General features: G+C 39.6%; 1 protein-coding gene across 50 annotated transcripts in view; it reads left to right on the top strand.

The window, feature by feature from the left end:
* Window positions 1-19,410: 19,410 nt before the first annotated feature.
* Window positions 19,411-24,189, top strand: part of RIMS1 (regulating synaptic membrane exocytosis 1) — a 514,861-nt gene continuing 510,082 nt past the window's right edge. For all 50 annotated transcript variants that reach the window (XM_035296065.3, XM_078369518.1, XM_035296067.3 and 47 more), the window contains exon 1: window positions 19,411-20,038. In XM_035296065.3, coding sequence (XP_035151956.3) covers window positions 19,869-20,038 — 170 coding nt within the window. In that variant the 5' untranslated portion in view covers window positions 19,411-19,868. The remainder of the gene's footprint in view (window positions 20,039-24,189) is intronic.

A 24,189-nucleotide genomic window follows, 5' to 3' on the forward strand; every position in this document is an offset into this window, starting at 1 on the left:
ATCCCCATGTAGTTTTTCATCTTTCCATTGATTGGCACCATGCATTATCTGCTTAGTGACATCATAGGCTCTCAATATAATTTGATCAAATCTAACCAGGCACTATTGATTACTGTAGCATGTAAAGTGTAAGCAGCACCATTATGTAATACCTCAGTTTCTCCTCTTGAATAAATGGGGTCAGAATAGGGCATTGTTTTCATTTTCATTGGATCAGATCAACTTGGCCTTTGTCAAAATCATCACACTTAATAACATTTGGTATTCAACATATGATTCTGCTTCATTGAGTTCTATGTGAGAATGATCAAGGAGAAAAGGGAAAAATGATCTCTACTTGGTATTAAAATACGAATTTCCTTATACTTCCTAGGAAATAGATCACAACAGGAAAGATTTATCTCCTTATCTGGGAAAAAGAAGATTATTCTGTTATTACAAATATAAGAAAGAAAAAAAGAACTGTAAGGCAGTTTCTTTCTTGGAAACATTGATATGTGAATAAATTCTACTATACTTCTCACTTTCTAAGTCCAAAAACATTACCAGGAAAATGATATTTAGGCTTTTGTAGTCTGGGCACATAGTTAGAAATCGTTTTTTTTTACACAAGTAAGTATTCCACAAAATGTATTTTTATAATTTAAGTATGATACAGGTTGAGAGGATACATTTATCCTAAAAATATCAATGATAGATATTAGTTAAATCCTAGGAAACAGTGATATTACTTGTAATTAAAGTTAATAAGTAGAAAAATATTCAAATGTGAGGTATAGAGTAAGAATTAACAGAAGAGAGAGGAAGGGAGGAAAACAGGGAGAGAGAGAGATCAGGCCAGGCGTGGTGGCTCAAGCCTGTAATCCCAGCACTTTGGGAGGCCGAGGCGGGTGGATCACGGGGTAAAGATGTCGAGACCATCCTGGTCAACATGGTGAAACCCTGTCTCTACTAAAAATACAAAAAAATTTAGCTGGGCATGGTGGTGCGTACCTGTAATCCCAGCTACTCGGGAGGCTGAGGCAGGAGAATTGCCTGAACCCAGGAGGCGGAGGTTGCGGTGAGCCAAGATCGTGCCATTGCACTCCAACCTGGGTAACAAGAGCGAAACTCCGTCTCAAAAGAAAAAAAAGAGATCACACGTGGAAGTAAAAAGAAGAGAAGCTCTAATAATTTGGGTGGCTTTTGGAAAATTGTGGATCATAAAGGTTCAAAAATATAAGCTTTCAAAAATAGGAGCTTTAGTCTGGAACATATGAGTATGCTGATAGGGTCACCTAGAGATAGAATTCACCTGGAAGCTGAAAGCCAATACTAGATTATTTCTCATGACTTAGGGAGTAAGTAGAAGTCAAAGGCTAAGGAGGGGCTCTAAGCTAAGCCAGACAAATAGGACTGCTGATGCAAGTACAAGGAGGCCAGGGCTGGGTGTGCTGACTCATACCTGTAATCCCAGTACTTTAGGAGGCCAAAGCAGAAGGATCACTTGAGGGCCAAGAATTCAAGATCAATCTGAGAAATATAGTGAAACCTTATCTCTATAAAATCACAAATAATTAGCCCTCACCATGGTAGCACATGCCTGTAGTTCCAGTTGAGAAGGCTGGGGCAAGAGGATGGCTTGAGCCCAGGAGTTCAAGGCTACAGTGAGCCACACTCATGCTGCTGCACTCCAGACTGGGCAATAGTTCAAGACCCCATCCCAAGCTGGGGAAAAGTACAGGAAGTCCTAGAAAAGAATAAGTCATAACCAAACTCAAGTTTGCCTCTGAAATAGTTTTCCTTCCTTTTCCTGAGTGTTGCCAGCCAGCTTGGGAAGGTTGGCCAACTTTATCTGCCATTGCAAAAACTCAAGAGATTGGTGCTGAGCCTCATAAACAACAAAGGGGAATAAATGACTATGAAAATAACGTGGCCGGGCGCAGTGGCTCAGGCCTGTAATCCCAGCACTTTGGGAGGCCGAGGCGGGTGGATCACGAGAGATCGAGACCATCCTGGTCAACATGGTGAAACCCCGTCTCTACTAAAAATACAAAAAATTAGCTGGGCATGGTGGTACGTGCCTATAATCCCAGCTACTCAGGAAGCTGAGGTAGGAGAATTGCCTGAACCCAGGAGGTGGAGGTTGCTGTGAGCCGAGATCGTGCCATTGCACTCCAGCCTGGGTAACAAGAGCGAAACTCTGTCTCAAAAAAAAAAAAAAAAAGAAAAAGAAAATAACGTAAGGGTCATAGTAAAATCTGATGAGTCTCAATCCTAGGAATTGTGAATCAAAGAGAAGTACAGTAATCTCTAACTTCAGAAATGGTCAATTCAGACAAAGGCAATAGCAACTGTGAATGAAAAACTGATACATTATCCATATATGGTCCATTCTTTGATAAATTTATGAGCCCATGTTTCTGCTTGCTGCTTCAATCTACTTCACTAAATATATGACATGATTTTTGAATCTATATATTGGTTCACACACTTCTGTTGCTCAAACTACTTCTGGTTATACAGGATAAAGCAATCTGTACAACGCAATCGGAACATGTCAGCCCTGGCATGACTCTTCTGTGACTTCCCTTCCCCTTATTATCCGGGCCAAAATTTGTTGTTGCCTACAAGCTTTTACATGATCTGGCATTAACTACCTCATAGTCTGATCACACACTCATGATTTGTTATGGAAGCAATGTTCCATAGAACTCTCTGCAATAATGATAATGTTCAATACCTTTAATGTCCAGTAGAGTAACCAATTGTCACATGTGACTAAGTTTAGTTAAAATTAAAACTTTAGTTTCTCAGTTGCAATAACGAGATTTCAGACACTCAATAACCATATGTACTAGTGGCTATTGTATTAAACATTGCATAAATAGAGTATTTGCATCAATACAGAATGTTCTATTTGATAGTGATCCTTTAGATAGACTAACCTTGCTTCAGTTATTCAAATGCCCTAAAATTCTTTAGGTAGAGAGAGAAGGTATCTGGAAAAGCTTTTTCTCTTCTCTCTCCCCATCTGGTGAGTGGCACACATCTAAAAGCGTTTCCAGATGCCTTCTCTCTCTACCTACCTCTTTGCCTAACTATTTCCTATTCATTTGGTAAGAGGCTTTAGAACACAAAGGTTAGATTCCTTTGGATTATCTCCCCTTCACAGTACTTTTAATAATTTAAATTATTTATTGATTCTTTATCACTGCATTGTAATCTTTATTATGGCAGAGACTATGCCTGTATACCCATTTTTAGCACATGTGACAACTGGTGAATTGTCATTAAGGGTTTGTTTAGTAAAAGAATAAATAAATGGGTAAAAAAGAGATGACCATATGAGATTGGGAATATTTTTCTTAAGAAAATGTTTAAATAAGAGAGTTGAGAAAAAATTAGTTTTGGTAAGGACTTAGTACTAGTTTATTGTTAGACATTTTATCTTTGAGGTGATGGTGGGCCTGCCTATTTAGCTACTGGAAATGTGAAACTGAATGCCAGGAGAGAAAAATTGGGCTGGAAATGTAAAAGACAGTTGCTTAAATACAAGAATTGAAGGACTGGGAGTGAGTGAGATCTATGAAATAGTATAGTCAGTGACCAGGTAACAAAATGTGTGCCACTCACCAGATGGGGAGAGAAAAGAGAAAAATCATTGAATAAACCAAGGAAGGTTTAGTCTCAGTGAGACTAAAGCCCTCTAAAACTATCTAAAGTCATGTAAGCCAAGGAAGGAGAGGGTCATGTGATAGGCCCAGTTCAATCAGAAAAGTTTGTCTTTTAATATCCTGCTAGAGAAAGAAACAGTTAACCAGAGTTGGACATATGTACAATAAACATTGTAAAAGAAAAAAAGAGTGCTATGGGTTGAATGTGGTTTCTTCTCCAAAATTCATGTTGAAACCTAATTACCAAGGTGATGGTGTTGGAAGGTGGCTGAGCTATGAGGCCACCACCCTCATGAATAGACTAAGGCCTTATAAAAAGGGCTTGCAGGAGTAGGTTCACTCTCTTCCATTCTTCTGCTATGTGAGGACAGAGTTCACCCCATATTCCCCTTCCACCTTCTCCCATGTGAATATGCAGCAAGAAGGCCCTCACCAGACACCTTGTCCTTCTACTTCCCAGCCTCCAGATTGTGAGAAATAAATTTATAATGTTTATAAATTACTCAGCTCAAACAGACGAAGACAGGGAGAAAAGTAGCCTATGCATGAAGGCTTAATCTAAGCAGGAGATCCTGGAGCCCAGGTTGGTTACCTGTCATTATGTCCACACAGGCAGGAGTAGATAGGCTTCCTGAGGTGGAGGATTTAGTGACCAGGGACAGTGATTTGAATAAATGTGCATGAGACATTGGGAAGTGTGCTGTATGTTTTCCAGGTCAGGTTCTCCAAGAAACAGACTGTAAGACTCTGATATTTGTGCATAGAAAGTATTATTATAAAGTATTATTGGGATCAGCACCTGAGATGGAACAAGGGAAGCAGGACTGACCAAAGATAAAGGCTGGACTGTGATGAAGGGAATTATAACAGTGGCTTCAGCCAATCCTATAAGAAGCCCTGAAACTGAGAGGACCCTTCAGAAATGTCACTATCCTTCCTCTTTTTTTAATTGAATTTTAGGTTTTGGGGTACATGTGAAGAACATGTAAGATTGTTGCATAGGTACACACATGGCAGTGTTGTTTGCTGCCTTCCTCCCTATCACCTATATCTGGCATTTCTCCCTATGTTATCCCTCCCCAGCTCCCGCCCCCACCGCTGTTCCTCCCCTATTTCCCCCCCACAGACACCAGTGTGTGATGCTCCCCTCCTTTTTAAAAATTATATAGATGGGGCAACTCCTCATTTTGTAGATTTGTATAGAGGGAGCAATTAGCCATTTCCACAACTGCCACCCCTTCAACCTTCTTGTTCCTGATAACTGTATCTTCCTGACCTCTATAATTTTGGCATCCCATCATACTCTCTTCTGTTAGGAACCTAGTCCTATAACAGCATCTCTTAACATTAGTTCAGGCATAGAGAGGACAGCCACCACTGATGTTTTAAATGTGCTGGTGCCTGTTTCATAAGCTTATTCCTTATTGCTTTGGTAAATGGAGTGTACTCCAGGCTCTTGTTCAGAAGATATTTGACTGCTGTTTTTTTATGGCCTTCTATTATATATACACCCTAGCATGCTCCTTTCTCTGAGTTTTTTGATGCCTTCTCCCACTGTCTGCCCCAGAAGTTCTGGCATTTCTAATTCACTTATTGTGGTCTGACACTTTTCTCCATGTTTCCAAGAGCAATCCCAGGAATGTATCAGCACTGTCTCCCAGAATCCTTGTCAGGATGTGCATCTTGTATCATAAGGAAGTGCTTCTATATCCCCATTGATAAACATTCCACTATCTAACTTTATTTCCAATCTCTCTTGATCTAGCACATTCAGGATACAGTACCATAAGTACTTCTCAACTCCTACTGATATGTGTTGTCAAGGTCCTATCATTCCTTTAGAATATAGTCCCTATTCTCTGTAAACAGGCCCAGCACTACTCTGGCTGGGTTATATTATGACTTAACCATAGTTATTGATCAGGTGGTCAGAAAGAAAGGTGAGGTTATATCTTATGAGAATATTGCATCTGTCTTCAGATGAGAAGCCCTAGCTTTTAACACAGAGGAGTGAGCCACTTTGGCTCAGAGAGTTCAAGGTAATCTGGAGAGTTAATCTTTCTGAATGCATAGACTCACATGTTCTTATCCCATGTCTCAAGGTTCTAAGCCTTCTCAAATCAAGCTCTGATCTTGGGGTAGCATGGTTGCTGAAGTTGAGAATTAAACCAACTAAAATTTTAACTACTATGAGAATTAAGACCTGAGTCTGAATCTCGTCTCTTTTCTGCTTTCCAGCTGCAGGAGATGAGTCTCTTTTTTACATGCTGCTATCTTAGTCTGTTTTGTTCTGCTATAACAAAATGACTGAGATTGGATAATTTATAAAAAACAGAAACATATTTTCTCATAGTTCTGGAGGGTTCCCCAAGATCAAGGTGCTTATAGGTTTGGTTGTCTGGTGAGGGCTTCTTCCCGCTTTTAAAATGGTGCCTTATTGCTGCATTGTACAGAGGAGAGGAATGTTGTATCTTTACAGCGAAAAAGTGGAGGGGAAGGACAACCTAACTGAATGTTGGGTGAAGCTTCTTTTCTTTAAACTTGGATCCCATTAAGGAAGACAAAATTCTCATGGCTAATCACCTCATAAAGGCCCACCTCTTAATACTATCACACTGTCAACAACTGAATGTCGGAAAGAACACATTCAAACTATACCAGCTGCCAAGGAGGCCCTTTGACTTTAACACCTAGATGTGAATTGGTGATTAATCACCCTAAGTCATAAGTGAAGTCCTGTGTTGGTGTCCTATCCCAGCTCACGATCAATACAAATTCTATCAATTGTATTATTGCTAAATGGCAGGGGCTATACATATTCTACCTACAATTAGTAATATGTTTTTCATTGTCAGCTTGCCAGCGGGTGATTCAACTCCACAATTCCATTTTTGAGTCATTTTATTGGACCATTTATAGTAGAAATTGTTGAAGTTCAGGTTCCCAGGGAAACATATTCTGAAACTCTATGATTAGCATGCAGGAGGTTTACTGTGGCGTATTTTAGAGAACACCTGTGAGGGAGAAAGAAAGTGAATTGGGCAGGAAGAAAATGTAGCTGCCACACAGCTGCAACTGTAAACTACCAATTGCACAGGGACCACTAAGGGTAAGACACCCTCTTCCTTATACCAAATAAAAAGGCGGATTCTTTGTACTTTCACAATATTAGCCAGTCATTGAACAAGAAGCCTTCTTCTCAGAAGGGAATATAAGGCAAGAGTGCTTTCTTAGTCTCAGTACACAGCTGTCATTTGGGATCAGACAAACTCTTGGCCTCAGTGGTAATATGTACTTCAGTTCTGAAGAGGGATCTCAATGAAATATGACAACATCCACTACAGTGTAGATTCCATTGGAAAAATCAGAAGGTACTGCATGCAAGATTTCTGAAGCAGAGCTGACTGAAAAATATAAGGTTAAGTTTGGGATTGAGGAAAACATGAAGAAAGTTAAGTCTTGAAGGAAATGGAGATAATATGTTCCCATGGATGTCAGAATTCCCAAGGACTTTATGAGACGAGTGATTTCACAACTCTATGAGTTTGTAATTCTATTATGCTCATCTATATCTTGCAGTATGATTATTATTTTTATACTATACTCACTGCATATGTTGTAGTACTATAACAGAGAAGGGATAAAATATATAACTTAAACATTACATGAATGAAATGTATTTTGATGTAGAATAAAATGATGTGTTATTTTCAACGTCAACTGCATAGAATGTGCCTACCTATCAACAGTCACATGCCAACTTTTAAATCAGTGTCTGTGGCCAAGACAATGCTATACACTATGGTGAGAAAAAAGAAAATTCCCAGCATGGCTTAAGCAACTAAGTCCCAATCCTGAAACTGGGATCAACCCCCAAAGTCACATATTTATAGGGGTAAAATAGATGTAGATGCAAGCACCATTTGATGTAAATAAGAAGTAAGATAAATGACAACTTTTTAAGCTTTTATTTTGAAATATTTATAGACCCACAGACAACTGCAAAATGGTAGGGTCCAATGTATCATCACTCAGTTCCTCTCAATGGTGACATTTTATATAACTGGAGTGGAATATTAAAACCAGGAGGGAATTAACTTTGGTACAATTCTGTTAACTAGACCCATTCCATTTGCTTTATTTATTTATTTATTTTGAGATGGAGTCTTACTCTGTCTCCCAGGTTGGAGAGCAGTGATGTGATCTTGACTCATTGCAACCTATGTCTCCTGGGTTCAGGTGACTTCCTACCTCAGCCTCCTGAATAGCTGGGATTACAGTGCCCGCCACTCTCATATATTACTGGTGGAAATGTAAAATGGTACAGCCACTTCAGAAAATTGCTTGGTAGTTTCTTATAGAAACAGCTGTTTGTTGTATTTTAGTAAAGATGGGGTTTCACCATGTTGACCTGGCTGGTCTTGAGCTCCTGACCTCAAGTGATCCATCTGCCTTGGCCTCCCAAAGTGCTGGGATTACAGGTGTGAGCCATGGCACCCAGCCCCATTTGCATTATTTTTTAAACATAGATTAGTATATATGTGAGGGTGCAGTGAAAGGCTGTAGTTCTAGTAATTATATCTCATGTTTAGATTCAGGTAATCGCTACCTGCTGTTTTTTCAGTGTAAAGAAACCACCTCATGCTCATGCTTTATAATCACACCTTTATATTCACCCTCATTATATTACCTCATCCCTATCCCCTAGCAACCACTAATCTGTTCTCCACCTCTATAATTGTATCATTTAGAGAATGTTATATAAGTGAAAATATATAGCATGTGACTTTTTCTGTCATCTTTTTAAACTCCACTTGATTCTTTTAAGATTCATCTGAGTTGTTGTATGTATTAACAGTTCATTATTTTTTATTGCTTAGAAACATTTCATAGGTATGCCAGTTCCAGGATTACTTTAACCATTTACCCACAGATGGACATTTAGTTTGTTTCCATTTATTTGCTATTATTAATACATCTGCTACAACACATATGTGTGTAGCTTTTTGTGTCAACATCTGTTTCATTTCTCTGGGAGAAGTGCTCAATAATGTGACTGCTGGGTCATACAGTAAGGGCAAGTTTAATTCTATAAGAAACTACCAAACAATTTTCTAAAGTGGCTAAAACCATTTACATTTCCACCAGCATTATATGACAGACTTATTTTCTCTGTATTCTTGCCAATATTTGCCATTATCACGTTTAAATTTTAGTTCTAATAGGTATGTAGTGATCTCTCATTGTGGCTTTAATTTGCATTTCTCTAATGACTAATTAGGTCAATAAATAATCAGGATTTTTTCTTCTTTTTCTTTTTTCTTTCTCAAGTTTATGGTCAACCAGGAGATAAATGATCAGCTTTGAATCAAATAAATTGGCTAGGTTAGTATTTCTGATTTTCCTGAACATATCTTTTTAATATATTATGCTCTTATTTCATAAAGGAATTCTTAAACTCTGCAAAATACTGACTGCCATATATTGTTTACTATCTTTCTGTACTTTAGAATATTGGAGATCACTAGTTTCTTAAAGACTACTTAGTGGTGAAAGCTGTAATTTTACATAGTAGGAAACTGAGGCCTAGGAATATTAAATAATTTGTTCAAGATTACATCATCAGAGCTGGAACCAGAATCCAGACAACCAGTCTCTTGGTTCAGCACCCTTTTTTGATACTACTGTGTCTTGTGAAACTGTGTACCCACACATGTATGTGTGGTTGATGAATGGTTTTAGGTTTAGTACTTTTTTAGCACCCTTGCCTTCCAGTACCATTAATTGGAGTAATAATAAAATATCGCATATCATTATTTAAACTTACACAGCATTGCAAGTTCTATCTAGCTGGATCCTGGGGGACATATAAAGTTAAGGGAGTGGTGACATATAAAGTTAAGAATGACCAGGAATAAATAAGGCTAGATGCAAAATTAAGTCAGTGGAAAGGTGACTGGAGCTTTGAACTGCTCAGTTTTGAAGATGGAGAGTAGTATAGAGAAGTAAACCCAGGGAGAAGAGAATACCTTTAGGAATGGATACTCCTATGAGGTAATAAGCTGGAAAGAATTTAACTTCTTGATAGCTTTTCCTTGAACTAAAATAAGATCAATTTAACTGCTTGATAGCTTTTCCTAGAACTAAAATAAGGTTACATGTAGCATTTCATTTAAATTCCTTCCCTTATATTTTGTAATTTGCTTTGGTTCCTACTATATTTTTGAAAAAGTCTGATATATTCACTGCTATCGTGCAGATGTTTGTGTGCCCCCCAAATGTATATGTTGAAACCCAACATAATGTGAAGGTGTGAAGTCTTTAGGAGGTATGTCATGAAGACAGAGCCCTCATGAATGGGCTTGGTGCCCTTATAAAAGAGGACTGAGGGAGTTTGTTTGCTCCTTCTGTTATGTGAGGATGCAGCAAGATGACACTTTCAATGAATCAAAGATGATTCTCACCAGACACCAATTCTCCTGTCACCTTGATCTTGGAGTTCTCAGTCTTCAGAACTGTCAGAAATGAATTTCTGTTGTTTATAAGCTACCTAGTCTATGATATTTTGTTATGGCAGCCCAAATTGACTAAGACACTCACCTTGATAAAGTCTGAGATACCCTCCTAACTCTTTGTGAACAGGTAGAGAGAAATAATAGTCAAGACCAGGTGAAAATGGCCTTATCTTTCTTACTTCTTCACTATAATTGTTCTGAAGCACCATCAACCAGGATGCTGAGGGTCTGTAATCTCTAAATTCCAGTTGGCCTTGAGGAAATTATGCAGTTGGACATGGCAGATAAAGATGCCCAGAGAAGTAGCAGGAAGCAGGTAGTCCAACTGACAGAATACATGAGACAGCACACTCCACTTGCTTTTTATTCTTTATTCAAAAATACTAGAGGGAGAAAACCATACGAATGGGGAGAATTGGATTTTATATCACTAAAGAAGGTATTATGTAATACCAGCTGAATATGAAGATAAGTAAAACTACAATCAGACTAAAACAGAAATAATAAGGTATCAGTGAATTGTAGGTATCCAATTTATCGAAGAGTTTTAGAAAGTAATGGTACTTGTATTCAATAAAGGGATATTTGAATTGGTGAGTTTTGGAAATGCTAGTTTATACCAGAGTCTAAGGAGTGGCCGTGAAAATGGATGCTGAATGGAGTAGATTTGAGAAAATTGAGATATGCAGCGATTAAGATATTAGATGGATCATCTATGGGGCTGTTGAAATATTTCCCATGAGAGTATATCTTGGGTGGAAAGAAAGACTGTGAACCAAAGTCTTTAATAAATGAGATTGGGGGGTGGTAGAACAATTCTGAAAAGGAGAAAGGGGTGTATGCAACAAAGTGGAAGACATTGTACAAATTGGAAGAGGAATAATAATCTGAAAGCTGGGACCAAGGAAAATACTGGCTCTATCTCCTGATGCTGTGGAACAGAAGATGAGAAAGGACAATGATCTATACCAGTCATGCTAATATAATAGAACCCCAATGAATTTTAATAATGTGTGACCATTGTTAGAAGAAGAAAATATGATAAGGCATCTCAAACATTTAACACCAGCCAGGAACATTTAATAGGCTCAGTGCATGTTGCTACTTTTATGCAAAAGCTGGGAATATTTAAAGGAAATATAACTGTTTCCATTTTACAGCTAAGAAAATTCAAACTCAGAAAGATGAAGTGACTTGCTCAAATCTGTAGACCTGATTAGTGCCTAAATAAGGAGCCGAGTTCCTGTATTCTTCTATCTGGTTTCCTATTTGCCTGCAGAGGCTGTGCCACTATGGATAGAAAGGAGTTTTGTCTAGGGCTTCTTTGTGTGGGATTGGATTGCCCATCTCAAAGTAGAGAGTGGAAAAGAGGAAAATAGTCAAAAAATCTTCCCAAGAAACAGTCTCATGGTTTCAAATTAGAGCATTCTAGGAAGTAGTGTTTATTTAAATCTGATTTTTAACTATCTCTGTTTAAATCAAATATTTTAATAAAAATATATCTAATAAATATCAAATCTGGCCAATGTGTTTTCCAACTTATTAAAAACCAGTGCTTATGAAAGAACCTAGCCTTAGAAGTTTTTATCCAAATTCATTTCCTAAGTGGAAAATGAACGTTTTAACTTTTTAGGTGGTAAAGGTAACATTTCTTTTAAAGTCAGCTTAATATGTCATACTCTCAGGCAGAGATCCATCATAATCAGAGGAGAATCTCACTCAAAAGCTGGACTAGGGAGAATGAGCTCAAGACTTTGGCACTTCAGCTGGGCTGAGTGGCTCACCCTGTAACCCCAGTACTTTTAGAGGCCAAGGTGGAAGGATCCCTTGAGGTCAGGAGTTACAGACCTGCCTTGGCAACGTAGCAAGACCCCATCTCAATACATGCATACATACGTAAGTACATAAAAAGGCTTTGGCAGTTCAATCCATCCAGTATTAACTTGCAGAAGATACTCGCAGAAAAATAAAGCCAATAAATTGTTAATGTATCTACAATGGAGACTCTTCATAACAGATAAAATCAAAATAAGTAATTCAGAAGAAATTACTGAATGCAAATAAGGAAATTGTAATAGACTGTAGAGAAATTATTCTAAAACATTGCCAATTAAGAATGCTAAGTTTGACTAATATAGAAGGTGATCAGCCTCAGAAGAATGCAAAGAGGACATAAACTCTGATTTTGAGTCAGTAGACAAGTATTGAAAAAAAATACCTCAAAGTAAAAATAGTTAAATATGTTAATTCCTTGGAGGAAGTATATCCATGGTTGGTATGACCCACCAGAAAAGAACAGAATTATGTCCCTTCTTCTAGCTCCAACGACAAAAACAGTCCCACACATTGAATTCCTCATGAAATAAATGACAATGGTGGAACCTTACCAAAAATCAGATTAAAATAGGTATTTGGCTGAATTTGAGCCAAAATATGATATCTACTTTCAGCCAAATACTTTCAGGAAAATCTCTTGAGAGCCAAATGTTCTTTGATGCCAAAAGACTATATTTTTGCAAATTACGATAACCATATATAAATAGGGTGGCCATATAATCTATCATACAAACTGGACACTTTTAAGTGAAAGGTGGTGTCGCTGATAACTAATGCCAGTACAACAGGGGCAAACTCAGATGGTCCTGGGCAAATCAGGACATATGATCACCTTATATATGAACCATTGTTGTGTAATAGATTATAGTAGTACTCACAAAAGAGTGCTGAAAAAACATAGGTAGATGTGATAATAACTTAAGTCAAAACTCGAGGATTTGAGTTCATTGGTTAGCCATGATTGCCTCTCATTAGGTGTTGATGATATTCCAAAATAATTTCTTTCAAAATTTTCTAGAAATTAAAAACAATTATAGCTTGTGTGTACAAAATCTTGAAACCACAAATGTGTTACTGGCTTATTTTTTAGTACCGTGTTCTTAGCTCTTATGTGAACATGCACATGTGCATAGATTTCTGATAATAATACATTAACGGAATCCTTACTTTTCCCTTCATCAAGAGAGCTACAAAGGCCCTTTCAGCCTTCAGGTAAATCTTTGATAGAAGCAATTTTCAAAAAAAAAAAAACACTGCTTTTTTTAAATTTCAGGGAAAAAAATTTTTGAGCAGAGAAATCAATTAACAAATTAAATTCAAACATATTTCTCCTTTTGAAAGTTTTGCTGCTAATGATGATAGTGATGATGATGATGACAAAATGATGATGAAATGCTCTTGGTATCTCTACTTCACCACCTGTTCCTTCTCACAACAAACACCCAAATTCCCCATCTCACTATAAGGAACCACCACCCACTGATTTACTGCTCAGACCAAACAAGGAATTATAACTGATCTTCTCTTCAGACACCCCATGACTCATCAGTCAACAGATCTCCAGGTTCTATTTGCAAAGCACATCTTGCGTGTGTCCACTTTTCTCCATTCATATCATACTACACTAGCCCAAGCCACTTTAATTTCTCCTAACCAGAGTTCCTGTTCCTGCATTCTTTTCTTTCCACAGTTTTTCTGCCACCCACAGAAGGAATAATCTTTTCAAAAATGCAAAGCATATTGTTTAACTTCTTACTTAAGCTCTTTGGTGGCTTCCCATTGCACAAGAATAAAATATCACTCATTGACCTGGCTGACCAGGCCCTCTGTGAACTCATCTCCTGCCATTTTCTCTTCCTTCACAATGATCCTGCCTCACTGGCCTACTTTCTGTTCCTCCAGAACACTGCTCTTTTCTAACTCAGGGTTTTGTCTTTAGCACTTTCCTCTGCTTGTTAGACTCAGTGTTGAGCTCTTCTTAGGCTAGTTCCTTTTTATCCTTCAAATCTCTGCTCTACAGGACCCTTTGTTAAGATTTCCATGACTACCTATTTTCCCAACAGTTAGGCTCTATTATATCTGGCAAATTTTTTTCTAGAGTAGTTATTATACACTAACTGTTCTTGTGTGTTTATTTATTTATGCTTATTTTCTCCAATTGCATCTAGAGCAAGGGTCAACAAACTTTTTTCTATAGAGAGGCAGATTGTAAATATTTTAGGCTTTGTGAGGCATATGGTCTCTGTTGCATCTGCTCAATTCTACCCCTATAGCATGAGAGCAGCTATCCACAATACATAAAACAATGGGTGCGGCTGTGTTACAATAGAACATTATTTACAAAAAACAAAACAAACAGTCATTTGGCTGCATTTGGCTATTGGGTCAGAGTTTGTTAATCCTCAGTAGGGCCCTTATATGCTTTTTTTCCTACCATATCTCCAGCACCTCACACAAGGCAGGTACTTGGAAAATACTAAACGAATGAATGAAAGGAGTTCCTTCTGTTTTCCAGGCACTATCCACATATTCACAACCTTTCATCCCTATTAAATCCCTGGACGCTAATCATTTTAATTTTCATGTTATAGAAAGTGTAAAATAAGGCTCAGAAAAGTTTACGAATTCATTCAAACTTACACAGCTATTGCCGTAACAAAGTACCCCACATTATGTGGCTTAAAACAACAGAAATGTATCCCCTTACAGTTGTGGAGGATAGGAGCCCAAAATCAACATGTCAGTGGGGTTGTGCTCTCCACAAAGTCTCTAGGGGAGAATCATTCCTTGCCCCTTCTAGCTTCTGGTGGCTCCCACCATTCCTAAGCTTGTGAGAGTGTCTACCGGTGTCTCCACATGGCTTTCTTTCCTCAGTGTCTCTCTGGTCCTTCATATGTGGCCTTCCCTGTGTTTCTCTGTGTTCTTTTCTTTTATAAGAATGCCAGTCATTGGATTCAGTACCCATTGTAATCCAAAATGACTACATTTTAACTATTTTCAATCTGTAGGGTTGCATTCTGAGTTTATGGATGAATGTGATTTTGTAGGAGAGATAGTTTTCACTCTGCTACAACTATAAAATGATAGTGTCATGATTTGAATCTGACACCATTTCAGTAATTTTTCATTCTGAAGTTAGAACCTCAGCTATTAAGTTAAATTAAAGTTAAAAGTGATGTCAAATTTTAGAGTTATTTTGAGAAAAGATGATGTGAGAGCATCAGTGGAAAGGAGAGTTAAAAACCTACCTTTTAGGAGTTTTGTGCATGTCATAATTTCTGACTAATATCCTAAATATAATTTCACTGCTGATTTTAAGGACATTTGATACATATTTTACGACTGGAGATTTAAGATGTGTTTCTACAAATATTGTTGGTTGAACAAGGAGTCTCACATCCAAAATTTCCTGTTTTTTTTTCTTTGATTAACATCTCTGCATACCAGGCCTGTAACTCAGGGTTTTCCCCAAAGCTTGTTTAAATCATGTGTCTTCTATCAGGGAAGAACATAGTTCTATGGTCTAATTCATTTGGGAAATGTCAAGCCAAACCAGATAAGACAGATTGCTTTATTGTAGTATATAATTTCTTGTTAACATTGTTTTCATTTATTAGGGAGTCTTGTGAATTTCTAAGAGAGAGGTATTGTGAACATATTTCCACATTGAGCATTTTCAGAAACTAATCTATGCTACACACTTCACACACCTACTTTGGGTCTTTTCTAACTTAACTAAGTGCAGATAGGTTCTCTTTTTCTGGGGGCAAATTTGTGAAGACACTTCTCTTGGGTTTTAGAAATTGGTTTTGAATCCCTCTGTAATGGATGAGACTCCTGATAGAAGAGGAAACACTGATGGGCTGCACTAAGGCACTACTAATTTATTGGTCAGCTCATTTACTCACTCATTTATGCACTCATTTATTTCACAGAGACACATGGAGCCCAGGGAAGTAACTATAAACATAAAGATCATTGAGAAATAGATTTCTCTTCATTAAGTTATCCAGATAATACACATCGATTACTACTTCCCACAGAAATTTTAATAAATGGAAACCACATGTTATGGACTAAATTGTATTCCTTTCAAAGTCATATGTCTGAGTCCTATCTATTAGTACCTTATCATGTGACTGCATTTGGAAATAGGGTCCACATTAAAGAGGTAATTAAGGTTAAATGAGGTTATAAAGGAGGGTCCCTAATCCAATACAATTAGTGCCCTTATTAGTAGAGGGAGTGACACCTGGGCATAGATAAAAGGCCATGTGAAGACACAGCAAAAAGGTGGCCACAACAAGCCTAACTAAGTAAGAGAGAGGCCTCAGGAGAAATTACACATGTCGACACCTTGATCTTAGATTGCTAGCCTCTAGAACTTGGAGAGAATAAAAATTTCTGTTATTTAAGCTGCCTGGTCTGTGGTATTTTGTAATGACAACTGGAGCAAATCAAAGCACCACTGTTAATTGTTCATTAGGTCCTTGCCTTCAAGAGCTTTCTTCAGCTAGCTGTAATATCTACCAAGCCTTTATAATTCCTTTATTTGTATTTTAGAAGAGTTTTATCAGAACCAACTAGATTGTAAACCTCTTGAGAACAGGCCTTTGTCCATTGTATCATTGCATTTTCACACTGACTCACAGAGAGCAAAGAGTAGTAGAATAAATATATTATCTACTTTCTACTTTCATCTGTACATTAGCAATTGAGAGATGACCTAATACATCTCTTGGAGAGAGAAAGAAATAAGAAAGAGAGAACTACAAAGTGTTAAACCCATAGTTAGAAGCTTCAAATGTCTTCTTATTTAATACTTTTCTTCTATTTTGAGATAAATATCTTTATCCCATTTTGCAGATGAAGAAACAGAGTTCAGAGAGGGATCATAAAATCATAAACCGTCATCAATTGCTTAATTTTAAGAAAGAGAAAATCTGGCTATACAGCAGAACTAATAAAAAATAACTGAAAATTTTAGTGGCCTAATGTTTATTTCAGTGAGATCCTTATAAGTGATACAGCCATCAAAAGGAGTAGTGTCAAGTTGTGCAAATAAAAATAATGAGTATATAGCGTTATTGGTCACTTACTGTCAGGCACTGATCTTGGTTACACATATTCAAATAGTCGTGTACTCATAGAAGCAACTCCTGCATTTTATGGAAAATAACTAAAGTCTTCAGTTCCTTAAACTTAAAGATTTTAAGATTAATAATATCATCATCATAGTCATTTCCTTCTCCATTAATAAAGTTAGGCTTGGAAGGAAAAAAATGAGTGCTGACTTCCTTCTGGCTCTATTCTGAACAGCAAAATAAACTATCATCAGGTGAACAGACAACCTACAGAATAAGATGAAATTTTTGCAATTTATCCATCTGAAAAAGTTTAAAATCCATAATCTACAAGAAACTTAAATAAATTTACAAGAAAAACAACAACACCATTAAAAAGTGGGCAAAGGATATGAGTAGACGCTTCCCAAAAGAAGACATTTATGGAGCCAACAAACATATGAACAAGAGTTCAACATTACTTACTGTTAGAGAAATGCAAATCAAAATCACAATTAGATACTATCTCACACCAGTCAGAATGGCTATTACTAAAAGGTAAGAATCAACAAATGCTGGTGAGGCTGTGGAGAAATAGGAACACTTTTGCACTAGGGTGGAAATGTAAATTAATTCAACCATTAAGACAGTGTGGCAAGTCCTCAAATACCTAGAACAAGAAATAACATTTGACCCAGCAATCCCATCAGTCGGTATATACCCAAAGCAATATAAATCATTCTATTATAAAGATACATGCATATGTATGTTCATTGCAGCACTAGTCACAGTAGTAAAGACATAGAATCAACCCAAATGGCCATCAACGATAGACTGGATAAAGAAAATATGGTACATAGACACCATGGAATACCATGCAGCCATAAGAAATAATGAGATCATGTCCTTTTCAGGGACATGGATGGAGCTGGTAGCCATTATCCTCGGCAAACTAACACCAAACACTACATGTTCTCATATATAAATGGGAGCTGAACAATGAGACACATGGACACAGGGAGATGAACAACACACACTGGGGCCTGTGGGGTGGGGTCTGGGGCAAGGAGAGCATCAGGATAAATAGCTAATGCATGTGGGGCTTAATACCTAGGTAATGGGTTGATAGGTGCAGCAAACCACCATGGCACATGTTTACCTATGTAACAAACCTGCACATCCTGCACCTATATGCCAGAACTTAAAATTAAATTAAGTAAAACAAAAAAGAATAGTCTGGGAGAGAAACATGCCAATTCTCTCATCATCATTTCAAAGGAGTCTTCATTAGGAAATTGTTCAATTTGAATCCTTTTCTATATTGATTCTTTTATAATTATGTTAAGAAAATTCAGTCTCCACATTTCAAAGCTGATAACATTACCTATTTTGAAAGGATTGCCTATTTATTTTACCTTTATCAGCAAGAGAAGCCCATCCTTAATGCCTATCATTGGGCTAGGCATTAGCAGAAGCTTCTTAAATACAATAGGATATGCTTGAGTGTTTTTCTTATCTGGGATCAGTGTTTCTTGAGAAGTACCTACAGAGATACTCTGAGCTACATGTGAGTTCGTATGACGATAGCAAGGATCATTAGAGGAATTAGAGTAGATAACCCGTGTGCATGCACCAGAGAGGTGCAGTTACATGATGTGATGGAGCAACCCAGAACCAAAAATGACAAATTAGAGTTACCGTGTTGTGGGGTATCTTGAAACACTACAGAACAGTCCTAGTGAGGACGGGTCAAGAAAGACTCTGCATTGATGAGTACAATGTACCCAGAAAAAAACCTAGCCTGTTAAAAGATGTGTGTGTGTGTGCGTGTGTGTGTGTGTTAAAAGCATCCAAAAAACAACATTGTTGTGGCTGTGAACACTTAACTAGTAAATAAGAAAGACATGGTGGCAGGAAGGAAAAAAAAATTATCCAGAGAGTGTTCCATTCTGCCGTTCAGAACATTGTGGTTGCTCAAATAATATTAATGCTCTATGATGAAGATGGTAGTGAGGATGATGGTGATTAATGCAACCCATGGAAAATAGGGCTGGGGAGGATGACATGGGCGAGGGACCAGGATAGGGAGGATGACTCAAGGGTGAGGGGTACCTGGGGATAGAGCGAGGTGCTGTGCACGTTGGCGCATGTGGGGGAAGCGGCCGGGGCACGAGTGGCTTGCACCCCGGGAGTAGGCGGGTGGGTGCCCGTGGGCGGAGCGGCTCTGGGACTGAGTGGTTGGCAGCTATGTCTGCGAGAGCAGCGGCATCACCCTGGATGGAAGCCTCCGAGACTCCGCCTAACTGACTCCCAAACTCTCCCTCTTCCTCGCGCAGCCCCAAACTGGAGGCAGCCGAGCCTGGGAGCAGCCTCCGCGGCAGCAGCGGCAGCAGCAGCCCCAGCCCTAGCCCCAGCCCCGCCCCCGCCCCGCGCCCCGCCGGAGACGCCCGGATCGGCGGAGCCTGGCGCGAGCCCTCGCCCCCTCGCCGCGCCCGCCGCGCCTCCGCCTTCCCGCCCCCGCCGGCCGAGGCTGGGCTGCGGGAGGCGGCCGGGCGGCCCCGAACCTCGCTAGGTCGTCCAAAACAAAGGCAGCATCCGGGGCTGGGTGGATGCAAACAACCATGAAAGACTGGGTTCTCGCTCTGCCCGGCTCTGCTGCTGCTGCCGCCGCCGCCGCCGCTGCTCCTCCTCCTGCCGCCGCCGAGAGGGCTCCGCTGTGAGGGGAAGCAGGGGCGCAGCTGCTGGGCGTGCATCCGAAAGGTGAGAGCCGGAGATCGAGCGGAGGGGGCGGGCAGGCCATGAAAATGTCCTCGGCCGTGGGGCCCCGTGGTCCTCGCCCACCCACAGTGCCTCCCCCCATGCAAGAGCTGCCCGACCTGAGCCACCTTACAGAGGAGGAGAGGAACATTATCATGGCAGTTATGGACCGACAGAAGGAAGAGGAGGAAAAAGAAGAAGCCATGCTCAAGTAAGCCAGCCCTAGCCGTGCCATCCGTGCCTCTGTGCCTCCATCCGTCCATTCACCACACACTCCCCCAGTCCTGGTGGCTGAGTGTGGGGAAGGGGCGGCCAGGGAGCTGGGTGCGGGCGGAGGCGCCCGCCTTGGGCCAGGGGCGCGGGGATTGAGCAGGGAAGAGGTCAGGGGACCAGAGGAGGGAGGGGATATGCCACAGAGCCAGGAACCAGGGTTGGGTGGACGGGGGTCACTCTGGTGGTGGGAAGTGCAGAAGCTGAGAGGGGCTGATCCCACCCAAGTGGAAGGTCCCTGGGCTAGGAGCAGGTTAGGGGGCAGGGGAAGAGTAGAAACACCTGGAGGCTGGATGAAGAGGTGCTGAGGACAGCTCCTCTTCTCTTCTTGGAGTTGTTTAGCTGTTCCGGGTTACCCCAGTGAAGGGTGCCTATATTTACATCATAAAAATGCTTATTTTTAGTGTTCATTTTAGTAATCATTCATCTCACAGATCAAAATTGGGTCTTTTTTTGGGCAGTTGCCATCTTTGGCAAGCTACCTCCCCAGCTTCTCTTTAACCTTTTATTCAGAGTCTTCTAAACAGCATACCTGTGTGAAGACAGATTTTCTTACCCATATGTAATGCCATTGGCAACGCAAAGTTTTTAATCATGGGAGAAGCTGGCAGGGACTTTGGCCTGAATAACATAGAGGTTCCTCTTTACTGGTTTCCAAGAGACCTCTGGGGGCCTGTTCAGTTCCTGGAGGAAACAGTCCAATAACGGATTGGATATTTGCACTTCTCCTCACTTCTTTGGAGCCCATCAACCATTCAAGGGATCTCTGTCTGGTGCCCCATTTTTATGGAGACAGGGAGAGGATGGGGCTCCTTGCTGGTGGTGCAGAAGTGTGTGACACTGTGCTGCTGCTTGCCTCAGACAAAACTGCTTGCAAGGGACTGGCAGAGAGATGGGACTTTCCTTGCTTAGCATCACCCAGAGTAGTGCTGAAGAAGGCTTCAACCCTGCCTTCTCTTGGGAACTTCCCTTCAGGTATTCAGGAAAGTTTTCACTCTGGGGCAGAGGAATTTAGGGGCCTTCACTGTGATTGACTCCTTGGTGTCTCCTGCTTAGGCTGGGAGGTGTATCTGGGGCCAGGGAATTGGCATGAAGAGCCAATGGGAACCTGTTGCATCTGGAGTTAGCTGATAGCAAAAGAGGGGTAGGGAAGGAGCAGGGGTGACACCCAGACACAGAGCACACTCAGCATGTCCTCTCCCCCACACTCTAAAAGAGCCTCCTGGAGAGAAGATGCTGCCGAGGAAGATTTCTTCCGCTTCCCCTCAGTGCAGCAGTGCCTCATAGGAGAGGAATGGAGGGAGGTTGCATTCACAGAATGATGGATCTCCAACCAGGGCCACTGACACACAGATAAGGGAGGGAGATATTGAGGGAGACATGTGGATCTTAGGTCACAGCAAAATAGTATAAATGCAGTTATTCGTGTCCTTTCATTGTAGATTCAGAAAAGGGCCATTAACTCCGAAGGCCAGAGCTGGCCTGGTTCTATAAAGAGCAGCAGGTTTCTGAATTCCCTGCTCGTTCTCATCCAAAAATCAAATACTCTAAGCCTGCCGGCTTGAGGGAGGCAGAACCCTCGTTAATCTGCTGCCTGTCCCTAGTGGAAGAATGACGTCCCTGGTGCTGCAGGCTTCCCCTCTTCTGAGACTGGTAGTAATGGATGGTGTCTGATGGTGCTGCTGTCTGTTTGTCTGGTTGTCAGTCCGTCTGTCTTCACTGGTTGCAGCCACTGCCACCTGTCCTGAACACCTTTTCTGGTTGTCAGGATTTACAGGTTTGCTGCTGTTCCTTTTGGTGTTTGCTGCAGACGGCAGGTGGATGGAGGCCTCCAGCAGCTAGTGGAAAATATGGGCTGCTGCTTGCCAGAGTCCAGATAGGAAGGGGAAGGCACAGTGCAAGTAGTGGCCATCACGCCTCTTCATTGGTTGTCTCAAGCGTGGTGTAAAGCGAGGGATTTTAAGTGGGAGTGGGTGAGTTTTAGGAGAGAATTCCAAATCTTCTAATTGCCAAAGGACAACAACTATAAGATTGTATGGGCTTATGTGGACAAATAAATTTAGGAGCACTGTCCAACTGCTCATGTCTAACATATCTTTTCCACTGCTTCCCCTGTGACTGCTTTCTACTGGTTTGCATATATTGTTCTTTTATTGCATGGATTCACAAAATATCACAGTTTGTGATGCTGTTATACAACAGCTCTCTATAGTCCTGGACCTCTGCGTTAACTTTATCAATCAGCCTCCTCTGCTAATGTCTTGGGCTTTTGTTCGATGACAAATTGGTGAGTGTTTTGGAATCCCAGTTTGCTGCCATGTAAGCATGTCATATTGTCTGCAATTAGTGTAAAAGTGCTCTACTTTTTTTTTATAGGGGATAAATTATGTCTTAAAAACTGGGGATAATGGGAACTATTCAGATGACACATATATATGGGACTTAATGACACATAGACATAGATGGTGACCTTTTAAAAACTTTGTGTTAAAATAGATGGGAAAGCAGGATTCTTTCACAGGGCTTTAAAATATTGTTACATCAGAGAAAAGATTTTGTGGTAATTATTGGTGATTATAATCACATATCTGAGAAATTACTTTCACAAAAGGCCCTACAAAGCTTACGTTCTGGCAATACAGCAGTTAGACTTAAAATTCACTTGTGTTATCAGTGAAGAACTATCTCCTTAAGCTACCTACTGTGCGTGCTATCTCTCTTCACGATGTGTAAATAGACACAGAGAAAAAATAGAAAATGGGTGAATATGAGAAACCAACGTTGTAAAATATCAATTAAAATGTATTTGTAAGTTTCATTGGCCTTCATTGTAAATTAGTACTTGAATTTGGTTTTGAGAATGTCTTTAAATATGTATAAATGGAAAAAATCAAGCCATTTTCATATCAAGATTTTAGAAAAATTTTATTTGAAATTGAAAGTACTTTATTATAAAAAATTTATTTTGTTGGCAAAGTACACTGATTTTAAATTCCATTGCGAAATAACTAGAAATAGTTGGCTGCCACAAATTATGTTCGATGATTGACTTAATTATCTGCAAATTAGAGATCTTTTCTTAATAATGTTTTGGATGTGAGTGTACGTGTGTGCATATGTGTGCACACGCATATGTGTGTTCTGAAGGCTTTCTGAAACCTAACTTGCTCAATGAATATTCCTTCAAGTAACTGTTACTAGACATCATGAGCTAATGTAGTACATAGGCTGAAAACTGCATTATCTGGGACCTAAGTCAGGGAAGATCTCATTAGACCTAGAATCTTACTTCTTTTTGGGGGGAAAAAAAAAGCTTCATAGAGAAAGCAGCTACCAAATAGTAAGAGAAGAGAAAAAATGTGGAGAATTAGTTAAGGTGATGGTTTGAGGATGAGAATTGGGTACCATACTGGAATATTTAATGTAAATAGTTAACATTTATTGAACATTAACCACCTACTAGCTCTTATTCTAAGTTCTTTAATCTAATGCCAAACAGTTATACTGTGCTCAAGTTTAATATAAGTATAAATATTTGGATTCTCACAATAGCCTGTGCAGAAGGTAAGCCAGATGATATAATTCTCACATCCTCACAGTACACTCAGAGAATTTTAGTAATATTCTAAATTGACTCACATAACATGGATCCAATCAGGATTCAAAATCAGACCTTTTAGTCAAAATCCAAGTATTTTCCCATGCACTATCTTCCTATCAAGAAGAAGCTTCTGTTTCATTTATATTTTCTTCAAATGAATTTCTAGTCTTTCCTTAATTCAGAGAAGTGGCTTGGCAAAAGATTAGGCTGATTCAGATCAGCTGCTAATAACAGCAGAGCCTGGGGCTTCACCCATACCCTTTTACAGAGTGTAAAGATAATAAAAAGCATCACAGTATAGTGGAAAGACCATTCACTTTGTATCCAAGTGTTTTTACATTCTAGTTCTGCCACTTAGTGTGCAAATGTGGGCAAGAATATTAAATTAAGATTATATAAAATTTCATTTTTTCCTATCAATCCTTCAACCCATGGTATGAATTGATTTATAAAGAGTATTGACTTTGGGCTTCTCCTTCTCTTCTTAAAAG

This window comes from Callithrix jacchus, chromosome 4 (genome assembly GCF_049354715.1).
Source record: "Callithrix jacchus isolate 240 chromosome 4, calJac240_pri, whole genome shotgun sequence".
Lineage (NCBI taxonomy): Eukaryota > Metazoa > Chordata > Mammalia > Primates > Cebidae > Callithrix > Callithrix jacchus.